This window comes from Meriones unguiculatus, chromosome 19 (genome assembly GCF_030254825.1).
Source record: "Meriones unguiculatus strain TT.TT164.6M chromosome 19, Bangor_MerUng_6.1, whole genome shotgun sequence".
In the NCBI taxonomy this organism is placed as follows: domain Eukaryota; kingdom Metazoa; phylum Chordata; class Mammalia; order Rodentia; family Muridae; genus Meriones; species Meriones unguiculatus.
Genome location: NC_083366.1, coordinates 27,779,586 through 27,801,403, shown reverse-complemented (window position 1 = coordinate 27,801,403; position 21,818 = coordinate 27,779,586). Strand labels below are relative to the sequence as shown.

Here is a 21,818-nt window from a genome sequence, read left to right as displayed (position 1 = left end):
AATTCTCAGTCAGTGCTGCCTGGCTTCTTATTACCTGGGCATGTGTCTGGAGAGTTTGGGGCTGCTCAAAAAATGTCTGTGAGCTAATGGAGTGCTGAGAAGATGTTTAGTGCCATCCTGCTGCTTTGCATCTCAGGCACATGAAGCTGAGAGCACAGTGCTGGCCTTAATGCAATGTGGTTACATGTAGAAAGAACACTGCTCAGACTCTCAGGATCTCTCTCTCACATCAGTGAAATGCACATACTTATTAAATGTTAGGAAATGAGGCCTGAAGGAAAAAATTGAGGCCTGGCTGTGGTAGTACATGCCTTAAATCCCAGTACTCAGGAGGGAGAGGCAGGCGGATCTTGGGATTTGAGGTCAGCCTGGTCTACAGAGTGAAAAATAAAATCCTGTCTTGAAAACCAAAAAAAGATAGCGAGAGAGAGAGAGAGAGAGAGAGAGAGAGAGAGAGAGAGAGAAAGGAGAGAGGAGAGAGGAGAGAGGAGAGATATGATGTAGATGCTTTTGTGTAATTGTAGAAGGGAACAGCAGTGCCTGGGAGCAGAAAGAGGAAGGAAAAGGATATGAACCAGCAGCCATGGGGAACCAGGGCAAAGGCCACTCTAAGCAGCTCTTTACATTTGCAGCTTTGGACAACAGTCTGACTCTCCTGAGCCTCAAGAAAATCGCTGTGACAGGAAACTGGATTCTGATGCTGCAACATGGTTGGTCACAGGCTCAACAACAGTGAAGAACTGGGTAAACCTGTGGCCGTGCTGAAAACGTGAATGTTTGTGGGCATCAGAAACAGCTACCAATAAGTACCCTGACAAAGAACAGCTATCACTGTCATTGCCAAAGTTATTTTTTTCCTTTTTTTTCTTTTTGAGGGGGGGAGAGTAGCACCAAGAAGTATATGCCATGGGGAAGAGTACACAGGATTAGAGAATCCTGACAGAGAAGTTGTGACACACTATTTCTATTCGCTTGGGATTAGGTAGCACAGGCTCCTTTCAAGAAGAGACATGCCAATAAAAAATCAAGTGAACTTTTAATAAAAATGAAGGGATTTCCATGTCAGGCCTGAGGAATCTTGTTTCAACTAGAGAGACTGGAACATTGCTCCAGTTCCATAAATAGTCTTGATGTGAGAACATCAAGCAACTAAATGAACCCATAGGGTCCAAGCACCACGTCACTGTGAGACAGGCTCCCACAGAGCTAAGAATGCCTGTTTTGTGGGAGTCCAATCGAGGCAGCTGAGAATAGATTCTGTTGTTCACATATTCCAGCCCCATGCTTGCTGTTCAGCAGACACATCTGTGGAACAGAAATTAAATTTAAACCACAGTTCTACAGGAGCCTTTCACTTGAAAGCTGATGGACAATACCAAAATTACTGAGCATTGATAAACACATCCCACGCCCTAATAGTACAAGAATCAATGGATTTCTCTACTTCCCATCCTTTATACAGTGTGATGGCTACTTTCTTATCTCATGACATGTCCCGTGAGCCTATCCTAGTCCACAGAGCAAAAGAATCTCATAGCCTCTGTGGTGGTATATCCCACTTTGTGGAGGTTTTAGGACTCATGACAGTCTGAAAACTAAGGCAGCTTCAGGGTAATTCTCCATTTCCTGGCATGGTGAGCAGCCTGGGCAATCAGGTAGGTTAGCCAAGAAAATAGTATCTTGGCTTGTGTCAAGATCAGAAGTGTGCATTTGCTGGCTGAAAACAGCATAGAAATGATCATGTCCTTTGCTGAGCAAAGGCCACAAGCCAGATGATGCTTGGTGCCTTAGAGTAGTTAGAAGTGACCCCTGTTGCTGGATGGTGTCCATAATAGATTTTGTAACATTATCAAGTTTAGATTCCTCTCACATTGCCCCAGCCTGGGCAGCCTTTGTCTGGAGGGATGGGCAGACATATGTGTCTCAGGTTCCAAGACCCCATGGTACTCAGCCTGAAGTCTCTGTCCCCACCCATGCTACTTTTCATGACAGAAAATAGATCATGACTCTTAAGTCACACAGGTTTTGCCATTTTTACCACTTTCAAGACCTTAAGAGCAAAGCTGTGAAAATTATTCATTGCTTGCTTAGAAAACTTTCCCAACCCAAGCAGCTACTTGACAGGCTGCTCTCTAAACACCCTTGTGCCCTGGACTGGGTCATGACCTTGGCTTACATTGACATAGTGTTTCTTTGATAGTTAGGGGCTAACACTAAATATCCCACCACAGAGACCATGGCATGAGCTGGTTGATGCAAATTCCTTTGTCACATAAGGCAGACCACTGGTGGCTTTGTATGTTCTGTCTCTCAACATGAATTGTGGAGTGGACTGTACATGTTATTCGTTATTTTTTCTGAGATATAGGCTCATTATCTCGTCCATTCTGATCTTGGGAGGTGGTCACTGTCATCCAGTGTGGGCTCAGGAAGCCAAACATGGCTCCTGTATGTGAGCGGCTCCACAAAAAAGCTGTTTCTTTTTTTTCTCTCTTTTCCTTTTAAATTTTTTTATTATAGTTTATTTCTTTTGTATGCCAGCTGTAGCCACATCCTTCATCCCCTCCTGAACTTACCCCCACACCCTCCTATCCTCCAATGCCCCTCTACAAGTCCACTAATTAGGGAAGTCCTCCTCCCCTTCCATCTGATGCTAGTTTATCAGGTCTCATCAGGACTGGCTCTACTGTCTTCCTCTGTGGCTGGTCAGGCTGCCCCTCTCAGGGGGAGGTGATTAAAGAGCCAGCCACTGAATTCATGTCAGAGACAGTCTCTCTTCCTATTACTAGGAAACCCACTTGGAGAATGAGCTGCCATGGGCTTCATCTGTGCAGCTGATTGATTAGGTTATCTCCATGAATGTTCCTGGGTTGGAGTATCACTCTCAGAAAAGACCCCTTGGCCCAGATTTTTGTTGTTGTTGTTGCTCTCCTTTTGGAACTAATATCCCTTCCAGTTCTTTCTACAAAAGATACCCTGCACTCTGCCCAAAGTTTGGCTATGAGTCTCAGCATCTGTTTTGATACCCTGCAGGGTAGAGCCCTTCAGAGGCCCTCTGTGATAGGCTCCATCCTGTTCTCTGCTTTCTCTCTCTTCTGATGGCTATCATATTTCCCTTTCTGAATGAGGATTGAGCATCTTACCTTACCCAGGTTCCTCCCTCTTGCTTAGCTTCTTTATGTGTTCAGATTTGATATAGCTTTAGGAGGATAGAAAGAGTACAAGAGTCTCATATCTTCTTAAGATATTCATGTATGCACAGGTTTGTAACTCTGAAGGGATGTTTTCTGGAACATCTGCATGGGAAGACAGACATGGGTGTCATTTCTGCTCTGAAAATGCAAGCTAGGGTGAGGATTTCAACAGTCAGAATCCAGTGTGATTCAACCTTGGTGAAACTTTTTGGGAAAGACCAGGAGGTGTGGATGTGTTGGAGGAGTTGTGGCCTGTTGGAGGAGTCACAAAGCATTAGGGAGTCAAAAGACAAAGCCACTCCAGGTCATCTCTGTGTGTGTCTCATGCCTGTGAACCAAAGGTAAGCTGTCAAGCTACAAGTCCAGTGCCACACAGGCCTCCCTGTTGTTGGAGTTCCTGCAATGATGGTCATGCACAATTACCCTGTAGAACTTTGGACTCCAAAGTAGCATGCTTTCATTCATAACTCACCTTGGTCACAGCCACAGTGCTTTGTCATGTCAATGGATTAGGAGCAAAGCAGGAATGGGCTGTTTCAGTAGATGAAAGCCAAAAACGAATATTTTGTGTCACGCCCTCATCACGATGACCGTGATGACCCACTGCTCCATCACTGCCAGGAGGGCTGCCAGAGATGGCTGCCACAGAGACTTGACTTGGCTACCGCTGTGGCAGACGGAGTGTGCTGCACTCAATTTGCTAAGTCAGCACAATCGCCTATACTGCCAGTGACCAAGGCCAGCAGCCTCTGCAGAGAAATAGAAGCGCAATTTTAGTGGTGTATTATGCCATGATCAGGCTTTGGAGATTCATCTTCTACCACATAAATACACTCAGTGAACTCAAACTACTTCATCTAAATCAGGGGCTCTCAACACATGGGTCTTGACCTCTTAGGAGGTCAAATGGCCCTTTGGTAGGGGTTGCCTAAGACCAGTAGAAAACAGAAATATTTGAAAGATTTTAAAAATTTTAACTTACTTATTACAGTTTACCCATTTAGTATTACATTATGATTTATAACATTAGTAAAATTAAAGTTATGACGTAGCAACCAAAATAATTTTAAGGTTTTGGGTCACCATAACATGAGGAACTGTATTAGAGGATCACAGCATTGGGAAGGTTGAGAACCACTGATATTAATGATCCCCTCTGATAAGACCCCTACAATTCCTGTCAGCAGGGTAGTTGGCTCCTGAGAGCTGCTCCCTTCTCCTCCTCCCTAACCTGATGGTGGAGACACCTCACTGAGCAAGGATATCCACTGTACCACTGGCTGACATTTTGTAACTCCATGACAATGATTGTTTCCTTCTAATCCTGACCCCAAGTGTGGGCACTGAACACACAGTAGTCCCAAGAATACTGGCTTTATTGGGGCCGCAATGTTCCACAGCTCTTTAAAGCCCTGCTTACCTTTTCACAGTAGACAAAAAAAAAAAAAAAAAAAAAAAAAAAAATCCTGTCATTTTAGTCAATTAAAAGCAAAGAATCATGCATTCACACAAGAAATATGACACCAGTTCCTGGACTCCTGAGACAGGGGAAGAGCACCATGGGCACCTGGTGGATGAGGCTGTGAAGAAAAAGACACAGATGTTGCCACAGGAACCCAAGATATGTTAGAGCAGAAAGAGAAAGAGGCTCCTGGGAAGGCTTTGGATTTCCTTCTCTACAAGGCACAATGGGTCTCAGTTCCCTAGGACAAAAGCAGATTTCTCAGGCAGAATCCAAATTGTAGCTAGGTACAAGCTGCAACCCTCCAGAGTGATGTAGTCTTTGGGTACCTATGCCCTGACCCCCACTACTTTTCATTCTGTTTAGAGGAAGTTTGCTCCTGCTGATCCTTGGACCCTGTCCCCATGAACATGCTCATCCTTTTCTTCTCAGCTGCCCGAGTAGAACTGCAATTTCCTATGTGCAGGCTCTGCTCCTTTGCCCACTTCATGCACTTTCCTCCTCATTCTCCTACTGCTTTCCATCTCTCTTGACATGTCCCCGAGTAGAACTGCAATTTCCTATGTGCAGGCTCTGCTCCTTTGCCCACTTTCATGCCCTTTCCTCCTCATTCTCCTATTGCTTTCCGTCTCTCTTGACACGTCCCACATGCCCCTCTCCCTCTTGTCTGCCCTCACTCTGTGCCTCTTTACCTCCTGGGCTTACCAAGGACATGCAGTTCAATCCATCTTGTCATTGAAGAGAATCAAAATGATGATGAAGATGAAGACTCCAAATCATATGGAATATGAAGTTCTTTCATAAGGATTGTAGAAGCCGGTCAGGTGTTTCTTCATACAAGTGACTGGGCCATGAGAATGACTTCTCTGTCTAGTCACAGTGTTGGGACTGTTATGAATGTAAGTAGCAGGGAGCTAAGAGTTTACACTGCAGGGAAAGGAGGCGTAGAGAGCTTGTGCCCAGGTTGACAGAGGTGTCAGACAGGTAACAACAAGTCTTGGGGTACACAGCTCAATCACGGTCTGGCCAGGCTTCCTCCTGTGGCTGTTAGGCCACACCAGGCCAACCGGAGACCTGTGGCTTAAAAGCCACAGACCAGGGCATGGTCTTCAGCCCTAGAAAGGAGACACAAGCAAAGGACTCTGTTAGTGATTTGACATAGGCAGGACTTAACCCTGAGCTACCCTGCTCTACCACAGTACTATTCCTGATTCATTCCTTTCTAACTTGTTCCTCATTTCCCCAAGCCCAACTCCATCCTCCCTCCTGCCCTACTGTGCTCTGCTGCCTTAGGTGCATCCAGTGATGTCTGCTTTGGGCTCAAATTCCACTGAATCCATATAAAGGGTCACAGTGGAAAAGGCCCTTCTAGGGTCACAGATATGTTAGGGTGCATGTCCTATACATGGATGCAGCCAACTTGTCAGTGGCCAATGGTCTTGGAAAAGTAAAGCTGAAATACACAACCATAAGCTGGTGGCCTTTCCTGCTAGGCTTCCTTGGGACTCCATTTTCCATGCCTTGTTGTCCCTTACCTGGGGGTTGTGTCTGCTTTCTTTGGGATGGAGACACAACAGAATAAACCATAAAACAGGTGACTAATCTGCCTCTTCACCCCCTTCCAGACCCTTCTTCGCTTCCTCTTAGAGACTATGGGCACCTCCTGGAACTGGTCCTCCCTGGATGCAGATGCTGACTCCTCACACGTTATTTCCATGCTTCCTTCATATACAGTGTTCCTATTCTTGGCACAGCCCATGGAGTAAACAGTGTTGTGTGTTCTCTCACTCAACTGTAGGTCAGTTTCATTCATGTCATTAGACACACTGATGCTGTTGGTAACCTCAGCCTCATCTTGTGTTCCTGGCATTTGTTTGCAGCTGCTGTCTTCCAGGAACCCCGGTTCATCAAGGGATGAGGAACTGACCATAATGGTGCTATCAGTCTCCTCATTGTCAGCCTCCACACCGTCATCCCATGAGGCTGAGTTCAGATCAGAAGCAGTGTCCTCCAGGCAGGACAGGTAATCCTCTGAGCTGTCACTAAGTGAGAGAGTACTCTCTGTCTCTCCTGAATTTCTGTTGCTCCTCTCAGCCTGTGCAGCAGAGCGCTGTTGGTCACAATTCCCTGGCCAGTCAATCTCCGGCACCTTGTATAAATCAGGAGAGCAAGCTCTAGAGGAGCTCTTGCTACTTCTCACTTCATTTACATCTTGCACTTTGTTGTCCTCAGATGCCACAAACATGGACAAGGCATGGTCACTCCTTAGGGTGGGCAGGAGGGTAAGAAGACCTGCAGAAATCTTGATAAAATGGAACTTTGGAGCACGCCAGATTTCTCCAAGGATGTTACGAACACTTTTTCTCCTGATGCACATATTGTTTTCTGCCTGGGTGTCATGTGGCTTGCTTGTTCCTATGAGTCCCAAGGTTTCTAAGGCCATGGATAATAAGTAACACATAGCATCCACAATGGTAGAGATGGGTAGCCTGGAACCAGTTTCTCTGGATGCTGGTGGTAGATCTGCCTTAGAGAGATCCATGCCTGGAAATTCTTCCTCCATGTCCCCCACCATTAAAGGTGGGGAATGGGATCACCCACAAGATGCTAGATGTACAAAAACAAAACAAAATAAAACCAGGTCTAGCAGACAAGCTTATGGCTCTCAGTTTCTAGATCATGAAAATTATAGCTACCTCAAATATATTAATGGTGCATCTTGAAGTCAGGGATTTAAAAGAAAAACCCAACCCAACCCCCAAGTCAGTAGGAGAAAGTATAAGTAGGATCAGAGTTGACATATGTGGACACTCAGAGGTTGAGACAAAAACCAAAAGACACATTCGAAAGGAGTTGGTAGTAGATTCAAAAGGATCAACAAATCTGACAAACTCTTGACCTGTATCACCCATGGAAAAGATGCCAATTTTTTAATGTGAGACAAGAAAGTAGGGCAGTAGGATCCATGGGAGCCCTAGGGGAGGTGTGGGTGTGATGCAAACTCATACACTACAGAATGGATGATTCTGAAATTTCTTGAATCATATGACAGACACCAAAATCGATAAGGTACCATTAAACATGAATTCTGCATACTTTCTAGCTGCTACACCCTGGGTGTGATGATCAATTCTGGATGTTGAAAGCATGCAAAGTGATTAATATAGGCACAAGACATAACAAGTAATGCAATCTCTGTCATCAAGGACTGTCTAGGACCAACAGATTGCACGATGGATCTTACCTACTGGTCTTATGGTATAATGGAGACTAGTGCTCTTCACCATAAAGACAAGAGGAGGTAAATACAAGCATTGGCTTTAAAGCCAGGATTTCCACATATTGTTATGAGGAAACCATAACAACACACATGCAAAATCTCTCTCTCTCCCTTTCTCTCTCTCCCTGTGTGTGTATGTTAGAGAGAGAGAGAGAGAGAGAGAGAGAGAGAGAGAGAGAGAGAAAGCCAGTGTCCTTAATGAATATCCATGTGTACTGAGGTTGCTGGATCCCTTAATAGCTCAAACATCTTTCTACAGTACATGACAGAGTTGATGTTTCATGTTCACAGTGAAGTTCCCAGTTCATTAGGGAATCCTAGGTTAACTGCCCATGGAAGCTAATTAACAATGTTCATATCAGGAGGTCAAGTGAAGAAGCCCATGCTCAGCCACAAGGAATAAAATTGTGTCCTTTTCTGAAATAGAAATAGACACAGGGATTGTTGTCTGTAACATGACAGTTCCAGAGTTATGGTTGACCTAACTAGAGCCATGGGTCAGTACATGGAACTTTTATTAAGTCAGAGACACTTAGGCACATGCCAGAGGCAGCTGCAACATAACAGAGCAGATGAAAATGATCCCAGTCCACTCTATGCTTCTATAGAAGTGTCACACAGAAACTCCTTGCTTTACACAGTCAAGGTTTAAAATAGGAAAAATGAAATCAAAGCAAAATATTACAAAATTTTAATGGATTTAAGTAAAATGAACACATAAGCAGAAATACATACCTCACCAAATGCTTTGGATGCATAAATGAAAAAACAAAAAACAAAACAGAACAAAACCCCAAACCAACAAAGAGGGACTCTCCCAATGTCAAGGTCAAAGAGATTAGGGAAGTCCAAGTTTCTCAGGAGCAAAGCTGGAGTTCAACTGCTCTCTATCCAAAAGAACTTTTCATGCAGTATCAAGACAAACCCCAGACCACTTCAGTGCCTCATATGAACACATTCCCAACACTTCTCACAGCAAAGACTTTTTGTGATTTCACAACAAGTAATAGACCAGTAACAGCATGAGATAACCAAGTTGTTTCTTAAGCTCCAGGGCCTGAACAACTTTGTCATGGCTGTGAGCAAATCCCCAACAAGATGCAACTTAACAGATGAAGGGTATCCCTCCTGTCAGGCTCTCAGTGGACAGTGAGGCATGGACTTTGGAAGAGCTGGTGACTTGGAAAATGGGTGAAGTAGTTGGTTACATGACCTTGATAGGCCCCTTCTGCCTCCAGTCACCCAATTTCTCCTGCTGGTTTTCACATTTCTGGGGTTTTGTGACCTCCCAAAAGCACCCCTTGCAAGAGACCAAGTACTCAGACACATGAGAATGTGTGAGACCATTCTCATCAAACCTTGAGGAGGACTTTTGACTTTAATAACAGTAAGTGGCAGGCTGACAGAGAATAGACTGAGGATCTCTGTGCTGACTTGAGCATGACTGGGTATGACACGGTTGCAGAATGAATCTGTGGTAGCCCCAGTTGTAGGATACAAAGGTGAAGAAAACCCACCAATCCCTGATCTTCAAAATCAGGTCATAGGTGATATAATCCTGCAATTTTAGGTTAGGTTGCAAAACTCTGAACCCAATCTCCACCTGGCTTCAAGAAATTGCATATACACTCTGCCTTCTGCTCAGTTCCCTGATGCTTGTCCTCCAAGCAGAGGCAGCCCTAGGATTCTTGTCTCGTGTGAGGTTTGTTGTGTGGTAGGACTTTGTGGTATTCCTTGGCTCCTGATTGCCAGGATAGCTCTCTGAGCAGAGCTGTAACACTGCAAGAGCAGAGCTTTTGCTAGGGTAAAAGTGTTACACTTTGTTCAGGAAACCTTCCCCTGCAGCAGCCAGAGCAGAGCTGTAACACTTCTGTAGGGGAATCCTTTCCCCTCACATCTGCAATCAATGGCCTTTTATTAGGACCCTAATGGTCTCTAATAAATCTGACTACTACAGGCATCATCTCTATATTTGTGATAGTCAATTTCTTTAACTTAAACTGAAATAGATGGTCATCTAAAGGAAGGTAGCTCTTCTTGACACTGTGATGCTGTCACAAAATGGGCTGTAACGATATGTTTTTATCTTCTTTTTTCAGGGTGTTGGATGTGACATAGCAAGTATGGAAGACAGATGCAACTTTTAAGCTCGTCAAAACAGGTAGATGTAATGAGTGCCCAAGGTGATGAAATTTCTTATTTTCTACAGCTTTTCCATACTAATAATTTATTATGTATACAATGTTCTGTCTGCATGTACAGCTGCACACCAGAAAAGGACACCAGATCTCATCATAGATGGCAGTGCACAACCATGTGTTTGCTGGGAATTGAACTCAGGACCTCTGGAAGAGGTGCCAGTGCTCTTAACCTCTGAGCCATCTCTCCAGCTCCACTCATAAAATTTTTTAAACTCGAAAAATTCAATTTGAAAATGTCAGATCATTATGCTTAATTAAGAGTAGAAATATGGGTAAAAAAGAAAGTAAAGTAAAAGCACAATTTAAACCAAGAACCAATTAAGAAATATAACTCAAAATCAACAAACCAGAAAACAAACTCACTGTTTGGAGATCAAAGCTGAGCAACAGTGTCTGTTTTGAGAAGATCACTAATATCCAAGTTGACTTGAACCAATGTCTGAGTCCAACAACTCTGCAGCCAGCCTAGCAACAGCCTGTCTGCAGTGTACCAGCTCCAGCTAGTGCCTCATGGGAGTGGAGTCTGCAACTCCTCACATGGCTTCTGTGAGGTCACACAGAATGAACCAATCACAGCCGTTCACAACGGCTGTGCTTTTGGTCTCCAAGCACAGCATGCCTTTTCTAACTGACATGACTAAATCCCTGAGAAGCAGCACCCTGTGGTCCATAGGTTTTACTGTTGTTCAGGATCTCAGAGGACAGGGAAGGGATGGCTGGGGTCTCAGGAAGATCGTTTGAAGCAGATACATCCATGGCTTTGGCATATCTTTGGCATGCCTCTAAGGACTTCATTACTTTTACTGCCTTTCCACTGCCCTGGGGGTTCACAGCCTCCCAAAAAGCACTCCCTACTAGAGACCAAGAATTTAGACACTTGAGATGATCTGAACTCACGTTTGAACCCTGTGGAGGACAGGACATTTGAATCTTAACAAGAGTGTCTGCAACCACAGACTCAGCTAGCTTTGGAGTGACCTCGGTTACAGACCTGACTTTTGACTATTTTCTTCAAGGTTCTTTTCGCTTAAGACCCTCAGATTGTCTAGTGACTAAATACTACACATCTCTACACATGATACGTAATCCTTTTTTGTTTTTGTTTTTGTTTTTGTTTTTGTTTTTGTTTTTGTTTTCAAGAAAGGTTTTTTTCTGTGTTGACTTAGCTGTCCTGGACTCACTTTGTAGTCCAGGCTGGCCTTGAACTCATAGAGATCTGCCTGCCTCTGCCTCCCCAAGTGCTGAGATTAAAGATGTGTGTCACCATGCCCAGCTCAATTCTTAAACTTATATGTATGAGCATCTAAAGGATGGTAGCCTGTCTGTGACAGTGAGGCTTTGTGGAAATGAGCTGTCTGTCCCTCAAGATTCCCTGGAGCAGTTTTGTCTCCTGAGTGGCATGGTGACAGGGGAATACTCAACAAAATAGGGGAATTCATAACCAGAGGAAGGAGCCAGAGGGAACTAAAAAGGACATGGGTATGATCCAACCCCATGAAAAAATCTAATTCCTTATTCTTTACAGCTAATATAAACTAACAACTGTTTTAAGGTAAAGAAATATACCAACATACAAAACATAAAAGATAAATGAATAAGTAACTGAAAAATGGTTGTTAATAACAATAAACTGAAACACATCACAAACTAAATCTAAAACAATGAACAAACACTAAGTCAAATCCAGGTCTGAAAAACAGCCCACGAGTAAGAAAACTCACTCTGTTCAGGTCAGTGGGGATCAGAGATGTTCAGTTGTAAAGATGGACAATAAAAAATAAAACTCTCAGGACCAACGTCTTGAGACCAAGCGCTCTGCAGCCAGCCAACAGCGTAGCCACAGTATAAACACAAGACCAAGGCTCAGCCAGTACCTTCTAGGGTTGGGCTAATTCCATTCCTCACAATGGCTCTCTGTGAGGTCAGGGTGCCATGGACCAATCAGAGCTAGCCAAAACTCACCATAATTTTTGAGTCCTTTCTCCTGGCTCCTCTCAAATCGATGCCAAGAATCACCGTAGGAGAAGCAGAGTTTATTTTGGCCCAGTCTTGCAGAGGATCAGGCACAGCATGGTGGTGGGCTCAGCTGGTGGCCCTGGCAGCAAAGTGTGAGGCATCTGTTTTTACTGTGTTGACAATCTCTCAGGTCACCTAAGATTTCAGTTCTTCCAGCCAGACCACACATCCAAGGGTTCCCCCACTTCTCAGTGCAGGCAATTGTTAAAGTCCCTATCTGCCATACCCTGCCCTCCACCTAGTGTCAGGCCTCCCTCCATGAGGCCCTTCACTATAGAATCCAGGAATCTTGGTTCTGTTGCCCCTTTCTGCCCTTTCTTCCTTTTCTGCTCTCTCAGACCCCACCCTCAGAGTGTGCTCCCCTTCCTCCATCCCTTGCTACTCCCAATAAATCTGCATTTATATAATACAGCTTTGTCTTGCCATTAGCTCATTTCATTTTATTTAATCAATCAGCGGTGTCACATTCAACACTTACCAAGGATACAGAACAGTGATATCTGAGCATGGTTGCACAATTCCTGTAATTGTAGCCCTTGGAGAGTCAGAGGCAGGCTGATCTTTGTGGGGTCATCCTGGTCTACAAAGCAAGCCCAGGTCAGCCAAGGCTACACAAAGAATCCCTGTCTCAAGAAAAAAAAAGTAAACAAACACTACTGTAAAGCTGGAGCTGAGGCAACCTGCTGCCCCATGACTACTGCAGCAGAAGATCCAAGATGAGGCAATTCCAAGCCTTCGCTGCCCCAGTTCACCTCAAGGCATAGGATGGCCTTCCTGATGCCCCACAAGGTTGTGGGGACCCACTGCCACCCCTCTCCCCTCGCAGCAGCTGGGAATCCCAACTGCCCACTGTGCCCCCATCGGCTATGTTTAGAGGCCAGTTAAAAGCACGATAACAAGTGGCTGGTGCCAGGTCCTCTTCCAGCCTTAGGGCCATCAGCCTCTCCTTCCTGCCCTGGGGTGTGGAGGTAGGTCACAAACCGGTGGGCAACTCAGCAACTCTTTCTGCCTCTGCCTACGGGAACCTAACAACTTTCCTGCTTCAGAATGCCTGCTGCCATTGCCATTGCCATGGGAGCTGTCCATGATAGTGACAACCTTTTCTGTTTTCCTGCTTCAGTCTACTGCCTTCAGAGAGAACTCTGAAAAATTTGGACACTTTGTACACTCTATAACCTCTCAAGGCAGAAAAGCAACCAGACCTCTGCCTGAGGAAGCTCCAACAGCCCAGCCCGCCTCCCAACTTTGCCTGTCCCCCACCTCTGTAACTGTCATCTATAACCTCTCAGTAGAACTACACCCAGATTATGCCGAGTCCATTTTAGGTGAAAATTTTAGGTGAAATTTTAGGTGAAAAGACTAGACAAAACCCAACCCATCCCTAAGCAGGAAAACTGACCCATTCCTGAACAGAAATATCCACCAATCAATATAACTGGCTGCATTCTCCTCCTCTGTGGCCTGGCAAAGCTGCTCCCCTATCTTGGGGATGTGGTCAAAGAGCTAGCCACTGAGTTCATGTCAGAGAGAGTCCCTGTTCCCCTTACTAAGACACCCACTTGGTTACTGAGCTGCTATGGGCTACATCTGAGCAGGGTTCTAGGTTATATCTATGAATGGTCCTTGGTTGGAGTGTCAGTCTCAGAAAAGACCCTTGTGCACAGATATTTTGGATCTGTTGCTCTCTTTGTGGAACTCCTGTCCCCTCCAGGTCTTACTATCTCCAGCTTATTTCCTAAGATTGCCTGCATTCTGCCCAAAGTTTGGTCAGCATCTGCTTTGATACAATGCTGGGTAGAGTCTTTCAGAGGCCCTCTGTGGTAGACTCCTGTCCTGTTTCCTGTTTTCTCCTTCTTCAAGTATCTGTCCTGTTTGCCTTTCTGAGTGTGGATTGATCATTTTACCCAGGATCCTCCTCCAAGCTCAGCTTCCTTAGGTGTACAGATTTTTGTAAGTTTATCCTATATTATATGTCTAGTAACCACTTATAAGCAAGTATATACCATGTGCGTCTTTCTGTTCCTGGGATATCTCACTCAGGATGATCTTTTCTAGTTCCCACCATTTGCCTGTAAATTTCATGATTTCCTTGTTTTTAATTGCTAAGTTGTATTCCACTGTGTAAACGTACCACAATTTCTGTACCCATTCCTCTGTTGAGAGACGTCTGGGTTGTTTCCAGGTTCTAGCTATTATGAATGAAGCTGTTGCTGAGAGACCAAAAGATTAAAAATCAGCAGTTATTATTAAAGTTTAAGGTCTGAACTAGCTGGGAGAAGTCCAGCAATGTCCTGAGGGTAAGAACCAGCCTTACTGCATTCTTTCCCCACCCACCAGAGATACAGTTGCTAGGAAACTGGCCTATCCCCCTAGGGAGGGACACCAGGTCATTAATGGTTTAGGGACCTTCCTATAGCCAATCAATTCAAAACGTAGCATTTTGACCATTTTGATGCTTGCCAGGCAGGAATCGCTCCTGCCTTGGGCATGCTGGGAGGGACCAGAATCTTTAAATCACCCACTAGCCTGAGCACAGGGCTCTTGGCTCCAACCGCTTCTGCAGTGGTGGGGTATGAGCCTGAGCTGCAGCTTTTAATTTGTGATAAAAAGATCCTCATGTGGTTTGCAATGGACTCGGCTCCTGGTGGTGGTCTTTTGGGGTATCGTGATTCGGGCACAACACTGCGAACATGGTTGAACAAATGCCTTTGTTGTGTACTTGAGCCTCTTTTGGATATATGCCTAGGAGTGGTATAGCTGGATCTTGAGGAAGCGCTATTCCTAATTGTCTAAGAAAGCGCCAGATTGATTTCCAAAGTGATTGGACAAGTTTATATTCCCACCATCAATGATGAAGGGTTCTTTTTTCTCCATGTCCTTTCCAGTATATACCCATTTCCCCCTGCATTCTCGATTCACCCCAATATATTTCTTAGGTACCTTTTCTACTCCTGGGAATAGGTTCTTTCAGGGTGTTTGTGCCCATTGTGTGGTGAGAGCATGTGGTGCCGTTCACATACCCACCCAAATGCAGTCATCTTTCATCTTCTAGTTGGAGTTGAAGGCTGCCTGTAAAACAGAGTCTCTGTCTGAAGGTACTTCCCGAAAAACTATTGTTTGGTACAATATGAAAGAACTTAGAGCAAGGAAAGCCTGGTCTCAACAGTAAGAAACTCAGTGGGGATCAGGCTGTTGTGACTGGATGTCATGAGCCTGGGAACACAGGAAGTTGGCAGATGCTTGCTGTGCTGTGTGGCACTCTTGGTTTGATCTGCAGCTCTGCAAAACCAACCAACCACATCTGGGGATCACTTCTTACCTTTATGAAATCTACAGATCAGGAGGTGGACCTTTTGTTTTGTTTCATTAATCTGTTTACCTAGCCTGAGATGAATACTGCATGCATTTGATTATGAGATCCTTGACTTATCCATACATGCCTGTTCAGCTAGTTCTTTTATGTCCTTTGAACTCATTAGTTGTGCTTCTGTGCTATTACTTTTCCAAATAAATATCAAGGTAATCCCTCCAAGCTATAAGTACAAAAAGCATGCTGAAAGTTTGACTGTGGTTACTTCAGGTTAAGGGAACAACAAAGGTTCTAGTGGAGAAATATAACATCTACTCTTCTGAGCCTTTATATCTAGATACAGTTTATTTGTTTCCTCTGACCTGAAGAATGAAAGGAATGTGAAGATTGGTAATGGAGTCTGGAATGGCTGGAGGAAATAACATTGTGCCATCCAAACATAACATTGTGCCAGCCAATGCTATAACTATCAGCCATGGGGATGTTATTCTTAGAGTTGGGCTACCCAGTCTTGTAACCTAGTCCTATTTCCAGGATCCTCCAGACTGCTGCACCCAGGGATCCTTTAATCAGAGTTGTTAATGCCAATAGATATTCAACTGAAACTTCCATGGCTCCTGTAGGCTCTAAGGTTGATGAAAAAGTAGAATCAGGGGTGATCAAGATGGTTCACTGGGTAAAGATGAAGCCTGAAGAACTGAGTTTGATTCCCAGTACCATAGGGTTAGGAGAGAACCAACTCCTGTAGGTTGTCCTCTGATCTCCACATCTACAATGTCACACATGTAACATGGGTGTACAAATAATATTGGGTAGCAGAGAAGAAAATTTAAAGCCAGTCTAAGAAAAATAATTTGTCCCCCACTGTGAATATGTGTGAGTAGAATGGGAAATAGGAGAAAAGTCACTGGAGTTTGCACACTTATGTTTGTGTTCAGGGATGTGTGGCTTGCACAGGCTTTTCCAGAATGTGGTCTTTAATAAGGTGATACCAAAATAACATTGGCATTCTTGGTTCTGAGGTTTATTTGTGACCAAACAACTCTGGGAACCAGTGCCACACACTACTCATAGCCTACTCTTGCAGCTCCAGGGTAAAGAGTACCATCTTCATGACAAAGAAGTCCCAAGGTAAGTGTTCTGTGGGAACTTGAACTCCATATTCCCCAAACTCAACCACAAGCTCCCCTACTCTCTCAGTTGTTCTTTTGTCTTCCTTCATTCTCACATATGAAGGCATGGCCTCAGCACTGGCCTGAGCCTCACCCCCATGTTCTGATCTTTTCTATTTTATTTGTGCCACGTGAACAAACTACTGCTTCATGATCCCAGTGCTTTGCCTCCTCAGAAGGATTGGCTGTGACCCTCTGAAGTCATAAGCCAAATCAGTTTTCCTCTGTAAGTGGTTTCAGTGTTGAAGAACGTACAAGAAATTTAAAATGTGTTAATATACAGGGTGAATCAGTGGCCTGTGTGTGTTGAGGGGCAGACCTAAAATATATATACTACAGAAGCCAAGCATGGTAGGTTGACAGGTTGGGAGGTTAAGGAAGGAGGGTTTTGAGTTCTAAGGCCAATCTTGGCTACATAATGAAATGCTATCTCAAACAAACAAAAGCTAAACAAAACCAAGCCAAACTACTTTCCAAATACAGAGTTTAATTTAACAGAATGTAAAGTATCATTTTTTTCAAGAGTGGTGTTCTCTCCTTCCTCCCTAAGTAAAACAAAAGAGCTAGCTAGAAATTGGAGTTTGAAGTGTCCTTTTGAGTAAATAAAAATACTGTCTGTGACATAATCTACCTTTTAAAATTGTTTGTTTAAATGATTGCTCACTCATTTACCCAATTGTTTCGAGTGTGACTGTGTCGCTCTGTGTTCCGTACAAATACTGAGTGTAGCTGTGGAGACGGGTTGCCAGTAAACAAGTTAACCAGTTGCTGCAAGCCAGAGCAGAACAAGCAAGTGTAATCTAGGTATTCCAGTCTTTCAAACTTTGGTGCCTAACAGATTTTTCTGGAGTTAGTGTCCTTGTGGTTTTCCCCACACGAAGCCTGTGGCCTTTGAGAGGACTGGCGCAAATACAAGGGTTGCCTCCGGTTGTGCAACTTTAGTTACTACTGTAGTGATGTCAGTTCTACCTGTGTGGGATCGTCTCTTCTTTAGCTCCCCTATTTCTAAAATAAAACTGTAAAAAATTAGAAATTACATTTGGGGAAAACAATACATTCTTTCCTTATACTGAGGCCAGTGAAAAATAAAGAAATGAAGCAACTGAAAAAAAAATTAAGAAAACGCAGGATGAGGATGTAGTTGTCAGGCACATGTTTGCCTGGCACACATGACACCTCCGGTTCAGTCTCCTGCACCAAGCAGGCATTGTGGTGTTATGTCTGGAATCCAGGGGCCAAGGGAGTAGGCAGGATCAGAAATTCAAAATCACCCTTGGCTACATAACTTTGAGGCTTATTGTGTAGGAACATGGGCCTTGGGAGACATGGCCCTGGGACAAAAAAGAAAAGATTGAGAGTTAAAGATAATGATTTATGGATTTATGGAAATCAAGAGCCTTTCTTCTGCTGTGGTCCAGGTGCATAGCTGCATCTGGGTGTGGGTCTGCCCCTGAGAGCAGCACTGGACTGGGGCATCCTCACAGCCGATGCCTGATTCCCACACTATGTGTCTGGGTCACTTCATCTACATAAGGCTACCTCGCATACAGGGACTCTCCACAAAGATTCTCAGCCAGGGGGTGACTTCTAATTTGCCTTGCCTGCCCACCCCTTTTCTAGGAGCTCTTCCAGTTCCTCCTGAGTCATGTAGCTAAAGCTGCTGATTTCACTGGGATCTGCACTGAGAGGCAGAAGGTAATAAACTTCATGTTCTTCCCAGACTGCATCTGATTTTGCCTTATAATGACATCTTGTCATAAACATGTCTTCTAGAGAAACCTGTGACAGAAAATGATGCAATGTTTTTTAATTGATGCAATTAAAAAACCGGTATAAAATGCAGAATATGTAGAGAAATAAAGCAAATATATGTTTTCCTCAAAAGAGATTAATAACTTTGTTTAGCAATTGTTAATTGTTCAAAGCTTTGACGAATTATCTGTTTTCATTGTTATTGTAGATTTGTTGAATAAAATGATGGATTTTATTTTTACATATAAATAATGTACTTTACTATCACACACCCTTTAAATTCTCTTCTCTTTACACTTTCAGTTGTCACCCTTGCTCTTTTCTAATTACTGTCCTGTCTTCATCGTAAACACACACACATATACACACATACATCTAGAGAAAATGTGATAAAGGTTTTTCTTAGTCTTGTTATGTTTAGCCTGATGATGTACCCATTCTACTACAGATGACACAATTTCATTCTTCTTTACGGCTGAGTAAAACTCCAATATGAGAGCTGTAGAGATGGCTCAGCAGTTAAGAATGCTTGTAAATTCAGTTCCCAGCACCCATGTCAGGTGACTCATATCACCTGTAACTCCAGCTCCAGAGGACCCAGTGCCTACTTCTGGCCTCCGAAGGCACCTAAACATACATGTAGAGAAACACACACACACACACAAATAATTTTAAAAATCACATATATGTAGGTATATATAACTTTTTATACATTAATCCAGGATATTTCTATAATTTGGCTATTGTGACTACTGTCACTATAAATATACACAGGTATCTCTGTTGTATGCTTACAAAGACTTCTATGGGCCTGTGTACAAGAACTTTGTAACTCGATCATTTGAAAGCCTTTTTTAACAAGCAGCAACATCATGTTTGGATTCTAATGTAGATATAATTATTAAGTTAATGGTCATATTATATTTAAGTTTTACTTTCTGCCCTAAGTATACATTAAAGATAAAAGACCGATAGAAGGGGAAAACATTTCAACAATATTTTTTAAATTAATTACAGTTTATTCACTTTGTATCTCAGCTGTAGCCCCCATTCCTCCTCCTCTTCCATTCCCACCCTTCCTCCCTCATCTCCTCCCATGCCCCTCTCCAAGTCCACTGAAAGGTGTGGTCCTCCTCCCTTTCCATCTGATCCTGGCCTATCAGGTCTCATCAGGATTGGGTGCACTGCCTTCCTCTGTGACCTGGTAAGGCTGCTCCCCCATCAAGGAGAGGTGAGCAAAGAGCCAGCCACTGAGTTCATGTCAGAGACAGTCCCTGTTCCTATTACTAGGGAACCCACTTGGAGACCGAGCTGCCCTGGGCTACATCTGTGCTGGGGTTCTAGGTTATCTCCATGCATGTTCCTGGGTTGGAGTATCAGTCTCAGAAAAGCCCCCTGGGCCCAGATTTTTTGGTTCTGTTGCGCTCCTTATGGAGCTCTTGTCCCCCTCCAGGTCTTTCTATCTTCCCCCTTCTTTCATAAGATTCCCTGTACTCTGCCCAAAGTTTGGTTATGAGTCTCAGCATCTGCTTTGATACCTTGCTAGGTAGAGTCTTTTAGGGACCCTCTGTGGGAAGAGTCTTGAACTTATTGGCACAGGAGACAACTTCCTGAACAGCATAGGCTCTAAGATCAACAATCAATAAATTGGGACCTCATGAAACTGAAAAGCTTCTGTAAAGCAAAGGATACTGTCATCACAACAGAACGACTGCCGACAGACTGGGAAAGGATCTTCACCAACCCTGTATCTGACAGAGGGCTAATATCCAGAATATATAAAGAACTCAACAAGTTAAAAAGGAACAAATCAAGTGATCCAATTAAAAAATGTAGTACAGAGCTATACAGAGAATTCGCAACAGAGGACTATTGAATGGCAGAGAAACACTTAAAGAAATGCTCAGTGTCCTTAGTCATCAGGGAAATGCAAATCAAAACAACCCTGAGATTTCACCTTACACCCATCAGAATGGCTAAGATCAAAAACTCAAGTGACAATACATGCTGGAAAGGATGTGGAGTAAGGGGAACCCTCCTCCACTGCTGGTGGGAATGTAAACTTGTACAACCACTTTAGAAATCAATCTGGTGCTTTCTCAGAAAATTAGGAATAGTGCTTCCTCAAGATCCAGCTATACAAGTATTCATCAAGGACATTTGCTCATTCTTTTTATAAAGTTTTCAGAACTGCCGCAGTAAGTGACATAAGCTTGAAATATCTCTAGGCGTTTTTCTGGACACTCTTGATGCAGCAGCGGGTGTAAAGAGAAGGAAAACAGGTGCTGTCAATTGAGGCTTAGGCTTGCTTTCCCCCCCCACAGGAGCACATGAAATGCTGACAGCAGGGACCTCATGCTGGCACTGGGCAGAGGGTGTTATGCAACTGCTTGTCTGTACACAATATACTGAATGTCTATTAGAAACTTCATTCTTTGCACTTCTTAATCATGCTGACACTGGCCCTGATTGTGGCTCTTGAGGAGCTAATTACCTCTTGAATCCTACAGACTGGGAAAGGATCTTCCCCAACACTATATCTGACAGAGGGCTAATATACAGAATATATAAAGAACTCAAGAAGTTAAAAAGCAACAAACCAAGTAATCCAATGAAAAAATGAGGTACAGAGCTAAACAGAGAATCCTCAAAAGAGGACTATCAAATGGCAGAGAAACACTTAAAATGCTGAAGCATTTTCTGTGATTCAGCCTACAGCAGCTTAAGATACATTCTCCACAGGGACTGTCTCTGACATGAACTGTTTGGCCTGCTCTTTAATTATCTCCCCGTGAGGGGGAAGCAGCATTACCAGGCCACAGAAGAAGACAACACAGCCACTCCTGATGAGACCTATAAGACTAGGATCAGAAGGAAAAGAAGTCCTCCCCTATTAGTGGACTTGGGGAGGGGCATGCATGCAGAGGGTGGAGGAAGGGAGGGATTGGGATGGGGGGAGGGAGGGAACCACGGGGAGCATACAAAGTGAATAAGGTGTAATTAATAAAAAAAAAAGATACATTCTCCAGTCCTCATCTAGAACACTTCCGGTCTGTCCATTTGCTTTGGTGTATCCTGCAATGAAGGAATTTTAATTGTTGTGCTCTCACTGCTGAAGTACATGGTTAATGAAAATGAAGGTTCTGCATCTTCCTTTTCTAAATCATGGTCAATTATTTTCACATCAAGTCATTATTTGTTTTGCTCAGCTCCTTTTCATTTTTCTGAGTGCTGTCTTGAAATTCTTTATAGCTGACAGTTTTATTGTTAGAGGCAAGAACTGCCATTTGACAGGTTGTAACCATAGCTATGTAGTTTTCCTAGATATTTCATTTTAATTTCACCTATTCAGAGATAATGTAACAGGTGAGTTTCTCTTCACTGACAGGATGGTTCTAGGATAATCCAAACATTTTGCCTCTTTCTTCTAG

The 21,818-nt window shown here is 43.7% G+C and overlaps 1 protein-coding gene and 1 long non-coding RNA gene across 2 annotated transcripts; both read right to left on the bottom strand.

Annotated features, from left to right (window-relative positions):
- Positions 1 to 1,056: 1,056 nt before the first annotated feature.
- On the bottom strand, positions 1,057 to 3,898 carry LOC132649312 (uncharacterized). The gene is made up of 3 exons (XR_009587744.1): positions 3,667 to 3,898; positions 3,144 to 3,296; positions 1,057 to 1,305 (listed from the first exon to the last, which is right to left on the bottom strand). It is a non-coding gene; the product is annotated as an uncharacterized LOC132649312 (long non-coding RNA).
- Positions 3,899 to 5,367: 1,469 nt separating this feature from the next.
- LOC132649195 (uncharacterized) lies at positions 5,368 to 12,944 on the bottom strand. Its single transcript, XM_060372432.1, has 4 exons — positions 12,632 to 12,944; positions 12,100 to 12,232; positions 6,192 to 7,263; positions 5,368 to 5,771 (listed from the first exon to the last, which is right to left on the bottom strand). The coding sequence occupies exons 3-4, from the start codon at positions 7,229 to 7,231 to the stop codon at positions 5,738 to 5,740; spliced, it is 1,074 nt and encodes a 357-aa protein (XP_060228415.1). The 5' UTR covers positions 7,232 to 7,263; positions 12,100 to 12,232; positions 12,632 to 12,944; the 3' UTR covers positions 5,368 to 5,737.
- Between the last annotated feature and the right edge of the window lie 8,874 nt (positions 12,945 to 21,818).

Bases quoted from the DNA above. Each gene is read 5' to 3' on its own strand.
- LOC132649195 (XM_060372432.1), bottom strand. From the start codon at position 7,231: ATGGTGGGGGACATGGAGGAAGAATTTCCAGGCATGGATCTCTCTAAG. The intron at 5,772-6,191 runs GTAAGGGACAAC...TCTCCTTTCTAG, and splicing joins AAAGCAGACACAACCCCCAG to GGCTGAAGACCATGCCCTGG.